General features: G+C 41.9%; 1 protein-coding gene across 2 annotated transcripts in view; it reads left to right on the forward strand.

Annotated features, from left to right (window-relative positions):
- Positions 1-17,999, forward strand: part of IGF2BP3 (insulin like growth factor 2 mRNA binding protein 3) — a 103,711-nt gene that overhangs the window by 38,602 nt on the left and 47,110 nt on the right. For both annotated transcript variants that reach the window (XM_054564415.1, XM_054564416.1), the window contains exon 3: positions 346-394. In XM_054564415.1, coding sequence (XP_054420390.1) covers positions 346-394 — 49 coding nt within the window. The remainder of the gene's footprint in view (positions 1-345; positions 395-17,999) is intronic.

Raw genomic sequence — 17,999 nt, forward strand, 5'->3', positions numbered from 1 at the left:
TCCTGCAGTGCTTAATGTGAGGTTAAAGGGTTTGAACTTAGAATATAGTCATCAGATGAAATGTGTTGCAAACATTATTATCTGCCCATTTTAGTGGCTTTTAAAATGAGCCATAACAATCTAATGATGTTGGGTCTCCAGACAATCTCATTATGCGCCCTGTGACGGACTCTTTTTTTTTTTTTTTTTTTAATTCTAGGGCTGCATTTTCTTACTATATATTGGTGTGTAGTTGGTATAAAATTAATGTTTTAAGTAGTTTCTAAACATCCACATTGGCTGTTAATGTCTCTTGCTTATATGTTTTTTTTTTTCCTTTTAAAAAACATTTTAATTCTTCTGCAGGATTCGGAAACTTCAGATACGAAATATCCCGCCTCACTTACAGTGGGAGGTAAGAATTTCTATATTTAAAATTAAGATTTTAGTATCTAAGCCTACTGTTAGCTCTTCCAAAAGTTGCTCTCCTTCCCCCAACTCTTGTGCTAGGACACAGTTTTTCTCTTAAGATTTGTGTCTTGCTGTGGGCTGTGCTTTGTAAGCACACCCTACCTCTTCTGAAAATTGCTCTTTGAAATACTTAAAAAAACAAAAAAGAGTTGAAAAAGCCTCTTGGGTATCTTCCCCATTCAACCTCATCCCAGCAGAACCTTTTTCTTTGAGATCTTCCTGATGAGTTTGCCAATTGTATTTAAATGTCAAGTTCCCTCCTCGGGAAATTTTTTGAAAGACAAATACCTGCTCCTTATGCTTTGCTTTAAAATGGTACTCTGCTTTCTTTTGCTCAGATGGTGGCACTGTACGGACTGGGTGTAAACACAAACTAAATATTTAGCACAATTGATTAGCCTGTGCCAGCAATGTTCAAAGCATAATAATGATGTCATGGGGGAAATTTGAGACACCCGTGGTTGAAGAGATAAAAGAAAATGTTGACTCTTCCAGATGATGGGACCTGAAAGTACTTAAAACCTGCCTTGAGAGAGGGCACAGGGAGAACTGGTCAGCTCTTACGTATTTGTAATATAAAAATCAAAAGTAACTAGCTTGGTGTTATGCACATTCATCTCTTAAAATGACATTTGATGAGTCACTAAACCAGAACCTTCATCAAAATGCCGAGGATGGTTAAAAGGTTTCTTTGGTGGTGAGTTGTGGGAAGTTGGTCTGAAGTCTGATTTTCCAAGGTCCCAGATGGTTAACAAATCATTTGTGCTCAGAGTATTTTACATAGCATTTATATTCAGAACAGTATTACTTACTGAGTTTAATATTTTGTAGGGTGAGTTGGTTCTTTGGAACATGCTTGAATATTTTTCAAGCTATATTATGTATAAAAAGTATGTTTTTATCAATGGAAACAGTGTAAACAAGGTTAAGCTTAATGCGTTCTTCTGTTTTAGATTAACATTTGTTTAGGGAATTGAGTACCTTGGCGGATGGGTCCCCAAATCAACTGTTATGGTTTGATCCCTTTGTTTTAATATGGGCCATGTTAAATATGATTTTTCTGCTTCTGTATTGTGGTTTTCAATGAAATTGTCAAATGGTAGCAGTCAATTTTAAGTATATGAATTGTTAGAGTAGTAGTATATCACAGTGATTTTGAACCTCTTTCATCTCATGGCACACATAACTAATTACTAAAATTCTGCAGCACACCAAAAAATATAATTTTTGCTGATCTGATTAAAAAAAGGTATAATTTTGATTTATTTATGACGGACAGCCATTGTTGTGTTGGCTGTTGTCATTTTTTTTTTATTTGACAATCTAAGGGAAAAGAGGTCGGTGCCCTTAATTAAATAATCAGGTATGGCATGTTTTAAAAATTCTTGTGGCACATTGGTTAAAATTTGCTGTTATATCAGATACAGGCAAGTGGCAACTTCCTTTTAATTGATTCATAGTATCTCTTCAAATGTAGATTGCAGTAGCTTCTCAAACATTTAGTTTATTGTATTTTTGGTGGCTTTTCAAGTTTTTAGTTTATTGCATTCTTATTCTGGGTAAAATTTAACCTCACTCATGTGTCTAAATCTTTATTTGCCATATCTAACTTTTACATTGCATTTTACCCTCCCCATAGTCCTTTGAGGTAAGGTGAAGTAGGTGACATCTCCATTTTTCAGATGGGCAAATGTGGGCTCACAGGGTTCAAATAAATAAGCAAGAATACATTGAATTCTAAGAAGTTTGGTACTAGACTTTTAACTTTCTTCCCTTAACTTTCTTGACTTTCACCTCTTTAAAAATTTTTAAATGATTGCTTGCACTATTGATCAACAACAAAATTTACTGAGAGCTTCCCAGGAGTAGGATAAGCTAGTATGATGTTTTCTTTCCTTGAACACCTGAATTTGAGACAAGTCACTTTGTAGAACTTACATGCACACACTGAATGTGCTGGCTGTTGCGTGCCAAAGCCTTATCTTAGACAGTGATGATTTTACACTTACATGTCTAGACTCCCTTTATATTAGCAGGATTAGACTTTGAACTCACTGATTAATCTTAGAATCACTGAATGTGGAAAGACTGGATATTAGCTGCCAACTGATTTGATGCAACAGGAAATACATAGACATAAATGAAATATTCTAGCCTAAAAATTAGAGGTTTGAGTCCCAGCTGGTGGGGCTCAGTTGGTTAGAGCATTGTCCCCTGTACCAAAAGGGTTGGGGTTTTTATTCCTAGTCGGGGCACATACTTAGGCAACCAATCAATGTTTCTCTTTTCACATTGCTGTTTCTCTTTCTCCCTGTCATTTCCACTTTCTATAAAATCAATAAACGTATTTTAAAAAATAGAAGTTAGACTGGATTCACTTTCAACCTAACTTTAAGTTTACAATAAATGTGGAAGATGGAGGCACAACTTAAATGATGTGACCAAGAGACAACTAGCCAAGTTCAGAATATGGGACGTTCCATTGGACGAAGAATACTATTTCACTAACCAAGCGGTAGCTTGTTAAAAGGGAAGGAGGCTGTTATGGAATTAGACTTATTAGAAAAACAAAAAAGCCAGTTATATCTAAATAAGTTATTTGTAAACTGTGTAAACAGTCCTTTGATATAGCATGAAGTATCTAGAAAGGCCTGTTTTTTTCTGGGTGGCCTTTGGGGTCAGACTCGGAATTGTATCCCAGATTCACAACTTTCTAGTTGTGTGATCCCTGAAGACATTTTCTGCCTCATCTTCCTCATCACTAACATGGGGTGATGATAGCAGTCACCCCATTGGGTGGCAGCAAGCATTAATAGGCTTATGCGTGCAAGAGCCCTTAACACAGTGCATGGTACATGGAAGTGCCCACTGCGTTTTAGCTATAACATGAACACGGCGCTCACCTCCTCTTGACCTTGTTCTCGTCTTAGGCAGATCCAGCCTGGAGCACAGAAAGCACCAGGCATTTCACTGGGGGGGAAGTTAATGTGGAGAATCACACAGGTGCTGGAGGGGCTGCAAGAGCAAAGAGGGACGCCAGGGGTGGTGATGCAGGGAAGCAGGGTTTGGGCAGGAAAAGCTTTGGGGAAACGAACTAGCGAAGGACCTGCTGTCAGGGAAGCGGGCAGTTTTGTTTTTCCCCACATATGTGGAGTGTAGACAGGAGATTGAGGTAACTGTCTCTTCTCCAGCTGCCACCCCCGTGCCTGAGGTGCGTGAAGAGGAGCTGTGACTAGAGCCAGAAGGGCTTCCCTGTGAACAGCCCTAACGGCCGGCACACCTGGTGCTCGGAGGCCCGGAAGGCGGGCTGCTGTGATGAGGACTGAGGGGACATCCCGGGCGAAGGACCCCGAGGTCGGGGGTGACGGAGCCCCAGCATGATGCTTGACTCTAAGTACCTTGGAGAATACTCTTTTTAAAGCATTATTCGGTGTCCCAGAGGGGCCCCCTTTCTAAATTCAAAGAATATTTTTCTGCATTTAAAACATAAATTTCTAAGGTGTTAGGAAAGGATTTCTTTGAGAGGTTTTTCCTAATCTTACTGTCTTACTACTGCTCTCATCAAAATATTCAAAAGTCCTAATAAGCACTCATAAAATGTCCCATGGGGTGCCCTCTCTGAAAGAAATACAAGACCCATTAATTATGTAAATGAAGTGTCGTAGCGGAAAGGGCAAGTTCAGTTTCCATTTTGGGGTCAGGTGATAAAAGTCGCGTGCTGTTTCTGGAGAGTTTCCTGTGTGAACGGTCTTGGTCACAGCATTAATTAGTTGTCTGCGTCCAGAGGCTCTGGTTGTGCAGTTCTGTGTGCTGCCAGGGTGCGGTGTTGCGCATGCCTGGAGTCACTGTGTTTTCCGAGGCAAAGATTTGACTCCATGGGCTGACAAATCCTTACGAGGAATGCATACTTTAAAATCACAGTCCTGGTCGGAAACTTAGGATGTATGTTGGCTTTCCCTCAAGGACTGGATATCCAATTTTTCTTGGATTTAGTTGAGCTGAGAAAATGAGTGTCTTGGGAAGAAACTCTCAGGAGGTTCGTGCAGTGCAAGACCCGTTTCTTCCACGTGTGTGGTCTGGTGTGATTGACGAAGGGAAGCAGAAGCTGTCTTCTGGGCTAAACATAGGGGACCAAACGGGTGGGTGGTGGGGTCAGCCCTTCACGACTGCAGCATCCTCCAATTGCATCCAGCTTTCTGACATTCATGAGCTGGTCTCTGGTTCTTGATGTGGAAAGCAAGTAACCAGTATACTAAAAATAAAACACCAAAGCTACAAGTTGGAAACTGCAGCATGAAATATTGTCTCCCCCCGCTCCCAGAGCAGAGTTACCCTAATGATTTCTTTCAAAGGTCTTTTTGGTGCTTCTATACAAGCTTGAAGCAATTTTTGGAAGTAAGTGGTTCTTAGTAGGAAATCTGAAAAGGCCCTTCGTTTGTAGGGCCAAAAGAGTGCCCTCCCATAACACTTCAGGGTTTGGCTTGTTTTAAATCCAGCTCCTAGCAACCAGTTTGCAGAAAGTTGGCTTCTAGGGTGCAGGGAGTGTTGGAAAGCCATAGGCTTCCTTCATGGCTGAGACTTGGTAGTTTGGCGGTGGCCGGTGTCATGATGAGATATCTCAGGTTTTGACCATGTTTGGAGATAGGGTCTTCACAGAGATAATCGAGGTAAAATGGGGTCATTCGGATGGGCCCTAATCCAATACAACTGGTGTCCTTAGAAAAAGGAGAAATGTAGACGTACACACCCAGAAGGTCACATGAAGATTGAAGTCATGGTGCCACACTCTTTGGAAGAGAGGCTAAAGCTTTAGGAAGGTGCCAACATTTCAGATTGTAATGAAAGATGCATTCTAATAAATAAGGTGGAAACCTCCCCAAATGGGCATTTTCTTCTGAGATGAGGCAAGTACTTATAATGGAGAAATTATATGATCCACATTACACTTAGAAGGATGCTGGATGAGGGTGAGGTGTAGAGGTCAGAAATTTCCAAAAGGTTAATAACAGCTTCTTAAAACTGGTGACATCTCAATGAAGTCTGTTATTTTCTTTCCCTACATACTCTGAGTATAGTAAGATAATTACAGGAGACCTTCGCTGGCTGTACTAGGAAGTAGAAATAGTCATATCATTAAGGTAGGCTCTGGCAGAAGGGAAACCAAGAGAGTTTTTATTTAGAAATAAGGAAGTAAGCAAGAAAGTAGCGATGCCCTGTGATCTAGTCTGGGGAGAAGACAAGAGAGGAACGTAGTTAATGTAAAATACAAGGCCCGGCAGAGGTAAGGCCTGCTTGAGTGTGGTTGGTAGGGAAACAACATGGGTGTAATAATTTGTAGTTTTCATTTGAACATTTCACCTAAAATGTCATATGGTGTGCTTGCATGTGATATTTTGTTATGTTACAGAATTGTCTGCTTATTATTTTGTAATAAAAGATTTTGTAATAAAAAGGGGGCGTTATTTGTGACGGACTCTGTAGTTCAAGGAGGGCCCTCACGGTGTCGCTTGCGATGCCTGTGTGCTGGGAGTTAGAAGACTGTCTCGGAGAGGAGCGAGAGGCGGAATGACTTCCGATTGAAGAGATTCAGGCAAAGGCCGTGGGATCTGTTGGGTGAAGTCCCTGGCAGATGTTGACATTTTTAAGGGAAGGAACTGCTGCTCATTTGCATCTTCCACATGCAGATTGCTAAAGGATTGCTGCTTCCCGCTCGGGTCAGATACTGGCTCACGATGAATTTGTGAATGACTGCAGAATAGAAGCTGGGTGAAACCAAAGCATTTAAGTACATTTGACAATGTAGAGTTAACAATATGAGATGCTTTAACTCAATCAAACAGAAAAAGACATCTGTAGGAGCAGCTGGGGTTGACATTAACCAGGTCCTGAACAAGAACTCACCAGAGGCATTGATGTGGAATGTTTAGAAATGACCCTTTTACCGGTTGCCTTCTGCAGTAGGACATCTTGGAGTTGTAAAGAAATTAGTAGCTGATAAACAGTGTTCTGGGTGGGTGCCTTCAAAATTCTCTTTCTTCAAAGACGATGATACAGCTGAAGCCTGGTGTGTGAATACTGACAAAGGCAGAGCTGGTCAAAGGTAGTATCGCCTTGCCTGGTGGTTCCCTGCTTGGTCCCCAGGATTCCTCTGGGGAGGTTTCGTGGGACATTGAGAATCACTGAGACATCAGCGGATTTGAATGAACAGTTGTTAGAGGTAGTTGATCTTAACCAAATAATTTTGAAGGGACGTAATAGGCAATTTAAGGAGACTGTTGATGCAGATAGGTGATCTTCACCACGGCCAGACTCCAAGCACTGGCTTATAAATAGCTGACATTAGTAAGTACCTGTGTGCTGGGTGCTGGATTAACTTACTTACTTTCTCATCAGCCCCCTGTCCCACTATACAGATGAGGCCACTGAGATACACAAAGGTGAAATAACTTGTCCGGGGTCATGCAGACGGAAAGTGGTAGAGTTTCTGCTCTTACTCAGGTTACTCAAACAGAAAACTTTCCCCAAAAGGCAAGTTTATGTTTCTTGTAATTATCAACATTTATATGCTTTCTACATGCCCCTGAGAGTTTGACAGTGAATCCAATAGAAACTGGATTCTCCCCAGGGCTAGAGGAAATATGTGGTTACATGTGATGAATGGACTTGGACAGATTATGTGAGGAAGTTGTTGGTAAACTCTTCCTTTTAGAGAACTGTGGTCAGTAGAGTTCTTTATGCATCGTTGCTCTTGGATGGGTCGGACTTTGCCTTATTAGCAAATGATCTGGTGAAAGGTGTAGGGAATACCAGGGCTTTCCTATGGCTTGTATGTGAAAGTATTTCTGCTCCCATGTGTTTACCATGCCCTTGCACTATGGTGCCTGGGCATTTGTCCCATGCCCCCATATTTCTTCTGAGACGACCATCTCAAGGTCTCCATGCCTTTTATAGAACCCTTCTATTACGAAAATATAAAACATACACAAAAATAGAGAGGCAAATATGACAGTTTCAACATCATCGGTATATGATCAGGGAGTCTCATTTTGTTTTTCACTCTACCCTCTCCACCTTTTGCAAATTATTTTGAGGCAAATCTCAGACATGTGACTTCATTTAGTAAATACTTCATTATGTGTCTCTAAAAGATACATGTCTTTATTAGTTTGCTAGGGCTGCTATAACAAAATACCAAAAGTGGATGCCTTCAACAGCAGGAACTTTTTGTCTCACAGTCCTGGAAGCTGGACATCTAATAACAAAGTGCTGGCACTTGTGGTTCCTCCCAGGACTATGTGGAAGGGTCTTCCTGCGACTATTCTCTTCTGGTAGTTCCTTGCTGTGTGGCACCACATGGCCTTCTGTGTGTGTACGTCTACATTTCTCCTTTTTATAAGGACACGGGTTATACTGGCTTAGGGCCCATCTTAATGACCTCATTTTAACTTAATTATCTATGTAAAGATCTTATCTCTTAATATGGTCCAATCTGAGGTGTTTCATCATGACTTTTAAAAAAATATTTTGTTTATTTTTAGAGAGAGAGTAAGGGAGGGAGAAAGAAAGGGAGAGAAACATAGATGTGTGAGAGAGAGATCCACTGGTTACTTCTTGTACGTGCCCAGCCAGGGATCTGGCCCATAACTCAGGCATGTGCCCTGACCAGGAATCAAACAGTTGACCATTTGGTTTGCAGGCCAGCACTCAGTCCACTGAGCCACATCAGCCAGGGCTCAACATGACTTTTAGGGGGACACAATTGAACCCCTAACAGTCTCTTTTAAATGGTCACATGTTAAATTAATAGTAACTCTCAAATACCAAATCAAGCCATTTACATTTCCTTGATTACATCAATTTTTAAAAAATGATTTTGTTTGAGTCAGGATCCAAACAAGATCTTTTTTAAGATATTTAATCAATAGGTTCCCCTTCCCCACCATTTTTTGTGCGCAGGGTATTTGTAGAATGTTCCACACTCTTAGTTTGCTGAGTTACATTCATGCGTGATCCCGTAACATGTTCCTCTGATGCCTGGGGGACTCGGATTAGACTCAAGTTCACTTTCTGTGTGGACAAGACAGAGTAATAGATGGTCATGTACTCTTCCAACAGGGGGTACAATATAATGTTTGTGCTGTGAAATGTCATTGATCATTGCTTACATTCATTACCGTGTGCTTGCAGGATGGTAATATTCCAATTCTACAAGGCCTACATTTATTAGTTGGAAGGCATTTGTAAAGAGGAACTTGTCGGTGATTTGACAACCCTGAGGTAAAATTTGAGACAGGAAACACGCTTGATTCTTTCCATTTGTTTTCTGCCTTATAATATGGGTGCCAGTCAGTTTTCGGGTATGTAATTAGGAGCTCACAAGTGCAAATATATTTGGGTTTCAGAATTATTGGAATCATTCATACTGATACTCAAATTATTCTAACCTGAGAGCCACTGGAACTTCAAGGCAGTGCTAGTGTCCCATTGATGCCACCTCAGTGGTTGGTAGCTTCCTTGATTTTTGGTTCAAGAAGTCACAGGTTGATCTTGTATGTGCTCTGTTCCAGGGATGGGAGTCAGCCCTTTCTCCAAGGAGCCCAGCTCCTTGAGAAATGGTGTTCAGAGACCACAGTGCGATCGTGCTTCTCTTGGTACCAAATCCATTAGCCTTTTCTTGGTCGTGTGTTTTCTCTGTAACATTTATGCCCTCAGTTCCTCTCTGTGCGGGGTTTTGTTGCGGCCATTCTTCTCTGTTATTCTCTGACACGTGCTTCTCTGCTCCTAAATGTGAACATTTCTCTTTTATTTATTTACTCTTTTTGTTTTTCACTCTTGAAAATGCCACTCATTTCAACTTTTTGCTTCCTGCTCAGAAGCAAACATCCACTGAACAACCCATTGAATGTAAGGTGTCTAAACCCAAATGTCTTTCCCTCTCAAGTCATTGCTTTGTTCTCTGAATTTTAATATTGCTCAGGTCATGTGGGCTTGGCCTTGCGGTCACCCTTGAGTCTCCCTCTCTCTTTTGCCCTCCGGCCACAGGACACCAGGTGTCCTTAGGGTTGATGTTCTTTCCTGTACCACCAGCTTGCAGAGGAGTCAGTCATCAGTCAACAGTTTTCAGCGTCTGCCCCTGTGGAAGTGGGGGAGACAGCAGGCAGGCACAGCTGCCAAAGATTGGCGACCACAGAGGGCTCCTGCTCGGTGTCCTCAGCTGGGAAACCCTCTTCAGATGAGCGCTAACTCATCTGAAGATCCTGTTTTAGTAATGAGATGTGAACTTGCTCTTTTAATTTCATTATCTGCAACTGAGTGCTCTAACTCTTCTAATGAAAACAACTGGTCACTTCTGTTTGAATTGTAGTAAACTCCCAACAGCCACAAACGGATTGTTTATGGTTGTAAAAAGAGACGTCTTTGGTTTCAGCAGTTTTTAGTTGCAGTCTTCGGCACACCCGAAGGAGAAATACGTGGTAAATAAATCTCTCAATTGTGTTGCAGGCAGGGCTTTTTACGTGATTCCTACACTCTTTCAAAGTTCAGATTGGCACTTAGGAATAAGTGTGGTCCCATGAACAGAGATTCACAGGAAAAGAAGTTAACTACTTGGGGGTGGGAAATAAAATTATGCAAACTTTAATATTCCATGGCCAAACAGACAAACAAGTAACATAAAAGCCTGTTTAAAAGCTGTCACCTCTCCTGTGTGGGACTGATGGATTCAACGTGCTGAACTCGGGGCCCTCACAGCTCTTGCTGTTTTCTGTGCGGAGTGGTACCTCACGCGTGAAGTAAGGCGTTTGTCGAACATCAAGTGAGGGGACCTGTGTCATTTTTACTTACAACACTTCTGACACCAAGTATCGTTTTTTTGTTGCTATTTTTTAAATTAGAATTTACATTCAGTATTTGTATTTGTTTCAGATGTATATAGCATAGTGGTTAGACAACCATATACTTTGAAGTGATCCCCCCAGTATTTCAAGCACCCACCTGGCCCTGTACATAGTTACCACGATATTATTGACTATACTCCCTCTGCTGTGCTTCACATCCCTGTGACCATTTTGTGATTAAAAATCTGTATTTCTTAATCCTTTCACCTTTTTCACCCAGCCTCCCCAAATATCTTTTGTGGCATTTTTTTCTAATACCACTTCTATTCTCCAGCACCAGGTTGGTGTCCTACAGTTCAACTCAGTTCAGGTCCTGAAGTTAAGGGTTGGTTCCACCTCACAAAACCACTGCCCACTTCAGATGCCGCATACAGTGAATGTCTATGCTATTCAATTTGTACCTGGCTGACGACAAATTTGGAGAATACTGTAATGTTCCTTCTCAACCTGTTGATAATTCACTAGACTGGCTCATAGAACTTAGGAAAGTGCTGTAGCAGCTTTTCCCAGTTTGTATAAAGGATACAACTCAGGTACAGCCAGATGGAAGAGATGCTTGAGTAAGATACGGGCAAAGGAGCGTGGCGCTCTCCTGCCCTCTCCGGGCACACCATGTGATTCAGCTCTGGAGACATGTATGCCATGCTAAAGAGAGATCACTTCAAATTTAAGTGTATAAAAACCTTCACTTGTTGCCCTTTTCCTATTGCCTCCCACCTCTAATGTTAATGGGCCAAATTTTTTGGCTGTGGGGGAAGGAGAAGTCCCCAGGCAGGGGGTTAGAACAGTAAACCAACTGGGAATGGCAGAACACTCGTAATTCTATTTCAAAGTTTAGCATCAGCAAGCAGAAAGCAGGGGAGCCTCAGCAGTCAGAACATATTCCCCTTTTGTGTTTTTGCATTGCTAAATGGCCTACTTTGTCTTAATCCCAAACATAATCTTACTATTCAGAGTTTCTTCCCATGCATGGATGAGAAAGGGTATAATTCTCTGGGGTCTTTCCTAGATGTGTAGTGCACATGCCCTGATGTCTTCTCAGAATTCCTCAATTATCAATTGGTCCTTGTCTGGTAGACAAAAGGAAGTGTTCAGTGAGCATTGGTTGAGCTGAGAATATAATGTGATGCTTTTCAGAACATGACCAAATCCAGACAGAGATCTCTGTGTTTATCTTGTGAGATTCCTTCTTGTCTAAGGTGGTTTGGTGTCACGCCTCCTCCAGGCACAAGTATCTGTCAAAAGGATTGAAATTGTTCAATTAGCTTACTCAGGTTGATGGTAATGAATTGATTTTTCAGACCTTTTTTTTTTTTTTTTTTTTTTTTGAAGCAAGGCCTATATTTGATTGTCCCATTTTCTCTTTTGTGCTTATTACCACTTTCCTAGTTCTCATTTCCTTTTTTACTTGAATACCATGCATTTATGTTTTAGATCAACTTTAGTAGCATGGAATGGGTTGGCATTTGGCTCTTCCAGCCCACCCTAGATGTAGAAAGGAAGTAGTGCTATTCCCACCTTGAGGCAGCCTGACCTAAAGCCCCCTGTCTTAGCCACTGCTGCATGTAGTTCTGTAAGTAAACTGTAAGTAGTTCTGTCATCTCATATGTGAAAATAAGAATGACCTTTAATATCCCCTACAATCTATTTATGGTTTTGAACACCAAACTTTGGGGGCAGGGACTATACCTGACTTTGAAGACCCAGAACAGTGTCTGATGTGAACTAGCTGGTCAATATTCACACAAACTTTTTCAACTCCATGATGTTTTGTTTTGTTTTGTTTTTTTATAGTTCACTGGATTTTTTTTCCTGGGGGGAGAGGTAGGGATGGTAGGTATAAGAAAATGGAATGTAATTTTTTTGTCCTAGATCACTGAGTGCTATTGACATGGAAATCACTGTGTTCATCTTGTGAGGTTTTTTTTTTTTTAAATGCTGTTATTTTTGTTTGCTTTTTGTTTGTGGTGGGTGTGTGTGTGTGTGTGTGTGTGTTTGTGAAACAAATAGAAATCTTTAAAGCTCTGTTGGGCCCTGCACTAGTATGGAACACATGTTTTAGAAAGCTATCTTGCAGCTATGCTGCTTGTTTTAATGTTTTAAGTAGTTTAGGTGTTTTGGGTTAGCCTTTCTAATAGTATTTTAGCTTAAGATTCAACTTCCTGTTTGAGGGAAGCTCAGTTTCTTATTTTTCTTTTTAAAGAGAAACCTCAAACCTTACTGTTGAAGAAATGAGTCACAAAGAAGTCAGACACCTCGTTGGGTATGCTCCTTATGGCTTTGTTATTGGGCGGGCTGTTCTCTGAGACGCTGGCCTCATCAGGAGGGATTATGCTAAGCCCTCCTGAGTTTACACCCATCATTACCTCCATATTCTTCTTTCTCAGCAAATCTGATGTCCATTAACTCGGAACATGTTCTGTGCTCTTCCAATATTCCAGTGTTGGTGAATGCTACTTGAAGTTGCCCAGCTGAACAAATATTTCTGATTTCAAATAATCTTCATCATCTTTTTCCCATAAGAGACATGACCTAATCATGTTAGTTTCCTTCTTGCTTAACTAAAGATGGGCAAGTCTTTCATCAGACACAGCTTTGTTTTTGTATGCTAGGATTTTATCCTGACTTACTGTTTGATTAATGTTTGTTTAATAAGAGGACCTTTGCTCATAGGCTTCCTTCTGCTACTAGAGACAGAGCTTTGTTGTATGTGATAGTGTTAGTTACTTTCTATAGACTATGTCATCTGTTACTGAGTTTAAGGGTCACCTCTACCTAACAGCATACGAGGTCTATCCAGAACATATTCAGTCATGTAATATGAAAAATAGAAATGTTTATTGAAGAAGATACAAGAAACATTGTACATAGGACAATGACATTTTAGTCCCCTTCAAAGTAGGCACCTTGGGACCTCACACAATCACCATCAGCTGCCCAGTCATATTTTCCTGAATCTCATCAATGGTCTGCAATCTCTTCCCTTTCAAAGATGACTTTAGTTTTGGGAAAAGCCAGAAGTCACGGGGCACCAAATCTGGGCTGTAGAGGGGCTGAGTCACCTGGATGATTTGATGTTTTGTCAAAATACTCTGTATGAGACGTGATACATGAATAGACGCAGGCATGTTGTCATGATGAAGCTGCCAGTCCCCATTTGCCCATAGCTGTGGCCTTTTGAATCATCTGAATAGTTTCTGGAGGAATGTTTAAGTATAATGCAAAAGCTGATAAAGATTCATTGCTCTACTTGCTCAGTTATTTTTTTTAATTAATTACATTTTATTGACTATGCTGTTACAATTGTCCTGATGTTTCCTCCTCTGCCCCCCTCAACCTTGCACTCCCTACTCCCTCAGGCAGTCCCCCCACCATTGTTCATGTCCATGGGTCATGTGTATAAGTTCTTTAGCTACCCCATTTCCTATATTATACCTTACATCCCCATGGCTGGCTCTTCTGTAACTGCTTGTATTTCTTAATCCTCTTACCTCTTCACCCATTTTCCCTCCCCCACCCATCTGGCAACCATCTGGTAACTAACTTCTTTTATCTTGCTGCTTTTAAGAGTCTCTCTTTATATTTAACCTTTGGCCTTTTAATTATGATGTGTCTTGGATCGGGCCTCTCTGCATCCTACATAATTGGGATTCTCTGTGCTTCCTGAACTTGTGTGTCTATTTTCTTCACTGAATTAGGGAAGTTTTCTTTCACTGTTTTTTCAAACAATGTCCAATTTCTTGCTCTTTCTCTTCTTCTGGCATCCCTATGAGGCAAATGTTGGACCTCTTTAAGTTGTTCCAGAGGCTGTTTATACTATTCTCATTTTTTGGATTCTGGTATCTTCTGGCTATTCCGATTGGTTGTTTTTTGCTTCCCTATGTTCCAAATCATTGACTTGATTCTCGGCTTCATCCCCTCTACTGTTGTTTCCCTATAAATTTTTTTTTATTTCAATTAGTGTATCCTTTGTTTCTGACTGGGTCTTTTGTATGCTGCTGAGGTCTTTTCTAAGTTTCTTGAGCATCCTTATAAACAATGTTTTGAACTGTCCATCTGAAAGATTGCTTATATCCATTTCGTTTAGCTCTTTTTCTGGAGTTTTGATATGTTCCTTCATTTGGGCCATGTTTCTTTGTCTCCTCATTTTGGCAGCCTCCCTGTGTTTGTTTCTATGTATTAGGTAGAGCTGCTTTGGCCCCTTGTCTTGGTAGTGTGGCTTAATGTAGTAGGTGTCCTGTAGGGTTCAGTGGCATAGCCTCGCTATCACCCAAGCTGGGTAATCGAGTTGCGCCCTTCATGTGGACTGAATACACCCTCCTCTTGTAGTTGATCTGCTGTTGGCAGATCAATGGGAGGGATTTACCCAGTCCAGTCAGCTGTGAAGACTGGCTGTGACCACTGACCACCCATGTCCACCCTTCATGGAGGATCCACGGTGCAGGGGCAGGGTGTTGGTGCTCTGATGTGGTCTGTAGTGGTCTGTACTGGCCCTGGGGTTTCCTGGGTCATGCAGGGCAAAGTCAGTCCCTACTTGTATTTTGCCTCGGGCCACACTGCCTGAGGTATAAAGCAATCTAACATGGCTGCTATTTGTGCTGGCCTTGGAGACTCCCAGGCAAAGCCAAGCTGTGAATCTAATCTGGCTGCCCATTGAATCTAGGGCCCACTGAAGCCAGTTGTTGCTTCTTTAATAGGATTTAGAAGCCAAGACCAGCCACTCTTATGGAAAAGCAGGTTGGTCCCCATAATTTGGATGGGCAGAGCCTCTGGGGATGTCTAAGGTGGATCAAACAGTGTTGGCCAGGTTGATGGAGTCTCAGATATGGCAAAAGCTTACTGGCTCTTTGAGGGGAGAGTTTAGCAAAGGGACAATGGCCTTTACTTGCCTTGATGCCAGACACATCAGTTTCTTCCTGCATGCCACTGGTGCCTTTTAAGCTGCTACTCTGGTGCTGGAACTCAGAAGGAGCGAGTCTTAAGTAGGTGAGTTCATGTGTGGGTTCTTTAAAAAGAACTGCTTGGGGCTCCAGGAGTTTCTTCCCCTGACTCAATACCCACTGGTTTTTGCAGCCAGAAGTTGTGGGGACTTATCTTCCTGGTACTGGAATCCTGGGCTGCAGGGCCTGGTGTGAGGTTGGGACTCCTCGCTCCTGGGATATCCGTCCCAAATTTTTATTCATGTGGGTGTGGGACCAACCTGTTTCACGTCTTTGCCCCTCCTCCTACCAGTCTGGATGGATGTCGTTTCTTTAATTCCGTAGTTGTGTCAGGCTTTCATTCAGCTTGCTTTCTCATGTTCCTGAGTGATAGTTGTTCTGTATTTTGGTTGTAATTTTGGTGTGGCTGTGTGAAGACATGAGCCATGTCTGCCTACACGGCCATTTTGACCGGAAGTCTTGCCCAGTCATTTTGAATGCAACTGCCACACAGTACACACGCTCACTCAAAATTTTTTATCGCCCCCCATTAACTAGTACAGTAAGTTGTCATTGTTCATGCATGCACAGGTCAGTCCACTCTCCTTGGCTGCTAGGTTACATCAGTGTTGTGCAAACTGTTCTCGTTATTTAACAATGGCTGTGCTTTTTCTGGACAGACCTCATATTTTAGGGTTTTAACTTTACTACTGATTTTATACTAATTTTTTTAACCTTTGATTTCCCCTGGCTTTATTTTTCTCTTATGGATATTAAAAAAAAATTTTGTGTTAGTTGTCTGTGGTAGGTTGCTTCATCCTTTTGGGAAGTAGTTGTTGTTTTTCAGTCATGCAGGTTTTTCTGTAGCTAACTAAGAAAACCTTGGTGTGTGAACGACATTCATGCTTCCCTACCTTTAGAAAAATGAGACTCCCAATAACTCTAATTAGTTTTTAACATTAAACAACCCATTTATGCACCCAAAAATATTCTGGTATACACATGAGTAAGACTCATTGTTTATTCAATTTATCAAAAATTCACAAAAACACCTATGGATTTGTGTACCCTGTTTCATAACTACCTCCTCTGAAGTATCCAATCCATTGATCAAGGATCAGTGATGGAAAATGTATGGTACTTGGATTCCATGCCTCCTCCTTTCCACGGCAGGAGGGCCTCTTACAGAGAGAGCTATTCCCATTGAGCCTAGATTAAGCCTCAGGATCCTTCTTAAACAGGACTCTGGGTAGTCACAACCAATCATTTGCAGCTGGATGCAGGGAGATCATTACTCCTCTCCTTGGGCTTGATGATCTGTTAAGAGCCTGTCCATTTGACTTCTGTAAATCCCGACTCTCCTGGAGAGTGCCTGCAACCTCTTTCACATATACGAATCCTACTGATGTGTGAGGAGAGCGCATTTACAGGGCACATCGTTCATCTGAGGTGCACGTCTCCAGGTCCCTCCTTGTGCCTCCTCTGAAGCACGTCCCAGCCCCTCACATCTTGTTCCCCTCGCTGGTTGGGACAGGGCCGGGCCAGGGTAGGGTGGGGACACAGTTTTTGTGTCTTTGAGGGTAGGGTGTGGAACCAACTCTAGGATTCGCACCTGAACGGTGCTTACTGCAGTGTAGAACCTTTCCTCTCTTTGACAGTTGCTGACTTTTGTTCAGTGAAGAAAAGGTTGTTATATACCCCCATTCTCAGGGCTTGAGACTTTCATTCATTACAATTGAACTAGCTTTTAGGCATTAAAATAGTAAAGTATTATTGATTTGCCTGTTCAAAGATACATGTGGTGTCTAACTAAACGGTGTTGCCTGGCCCGAACACGAAGGGCGGGACTGTTCAGAGCGATTAGTGGTGAAGTGATGGATGCAGGCTCTCTGTGGGGCAAGGGCTCCTCTGGAAGGCCACCCCTGTGGGCAGAAGGCAGGCTGGGATTGGGTGACAGCGAGTTCTCCTTGGCTGTGGAAGCTGAAGTGCGTTGACTCCACGCGTGGTGATGAGACATGCGCAGTGCCCACTGAGGAGCTGAGGAATTGAGTTATTCTCACTGTGAACTCCTAAGAAATTGACCATAGGCCATCTTGCAGCAATGAGTATTGTCCATTTGAACTTTTTAAATTACACATGTTTTGTATTTATTGTAGTGCTGTAATGCTGTCATCCAGAGGTCACTGTCCTTACTGGTTGAGTCTTTTTGTTCATTTTTGTCCCATAGGGTGAAGCTAGTTCACTGTCCTTGGACTTTTCCTCCAAAATGGCTTTCCAGGGTTATGGTACCACTGTCTGAATCAGCTTGTCTTAGGCAAGACTTTGTGCTCTGGGACTCATTGACAGGTTCACTAGAAGTGTTGCCTTTCTCATTTGAGGGTTAGTCAGGCCTTGGGATCCTTCAGCGAGGAAGGGTCTGCTGGTTCTGCTTTCTTTCCGGCCACATCTACCATTCCATGGGAACTATCGGCCATCCATTTACAAGCAAGCAGCAACGGTGAGTATAAAGGAGAGCAATTTGTGTTTTTACCCCTCCCCAAAATCATTTCTGGGCTCAAATACCTTGTCTTCATCTTTTTGGGGGATAGCTAGGCTCTGGAGAGTGTGTAGCAGACACCACCAGTATTGGGCATTTTAATCTGAGTGCACTCGACTTTATGTCACAAATATCCTAAAATGGCTGTCAGTGAGATTGGGTTGTTCAGTTTTAACTTTGTTTTCAGGTGCTTAGCAA

Source organism: Pteronotus mesoamericanus, unplaced genomic scaffold, assembly GCF_021234165.1.
Source record: "Pteronotus mesoamericanus isolate MK-2021 breed Mesoamerican mustached bat unplaced genomic scaffold, CSHL_Meso_final scaffold_85, whole genome shotgun sequence".
In the NCBI taxonomy this organism is placed as follows: Eukaryota; Metazoa; Chordata; class Mammalia; order Chiroptera; family Mormoopidae; genus Pteronotus; species Pteronotus mesoamericanus.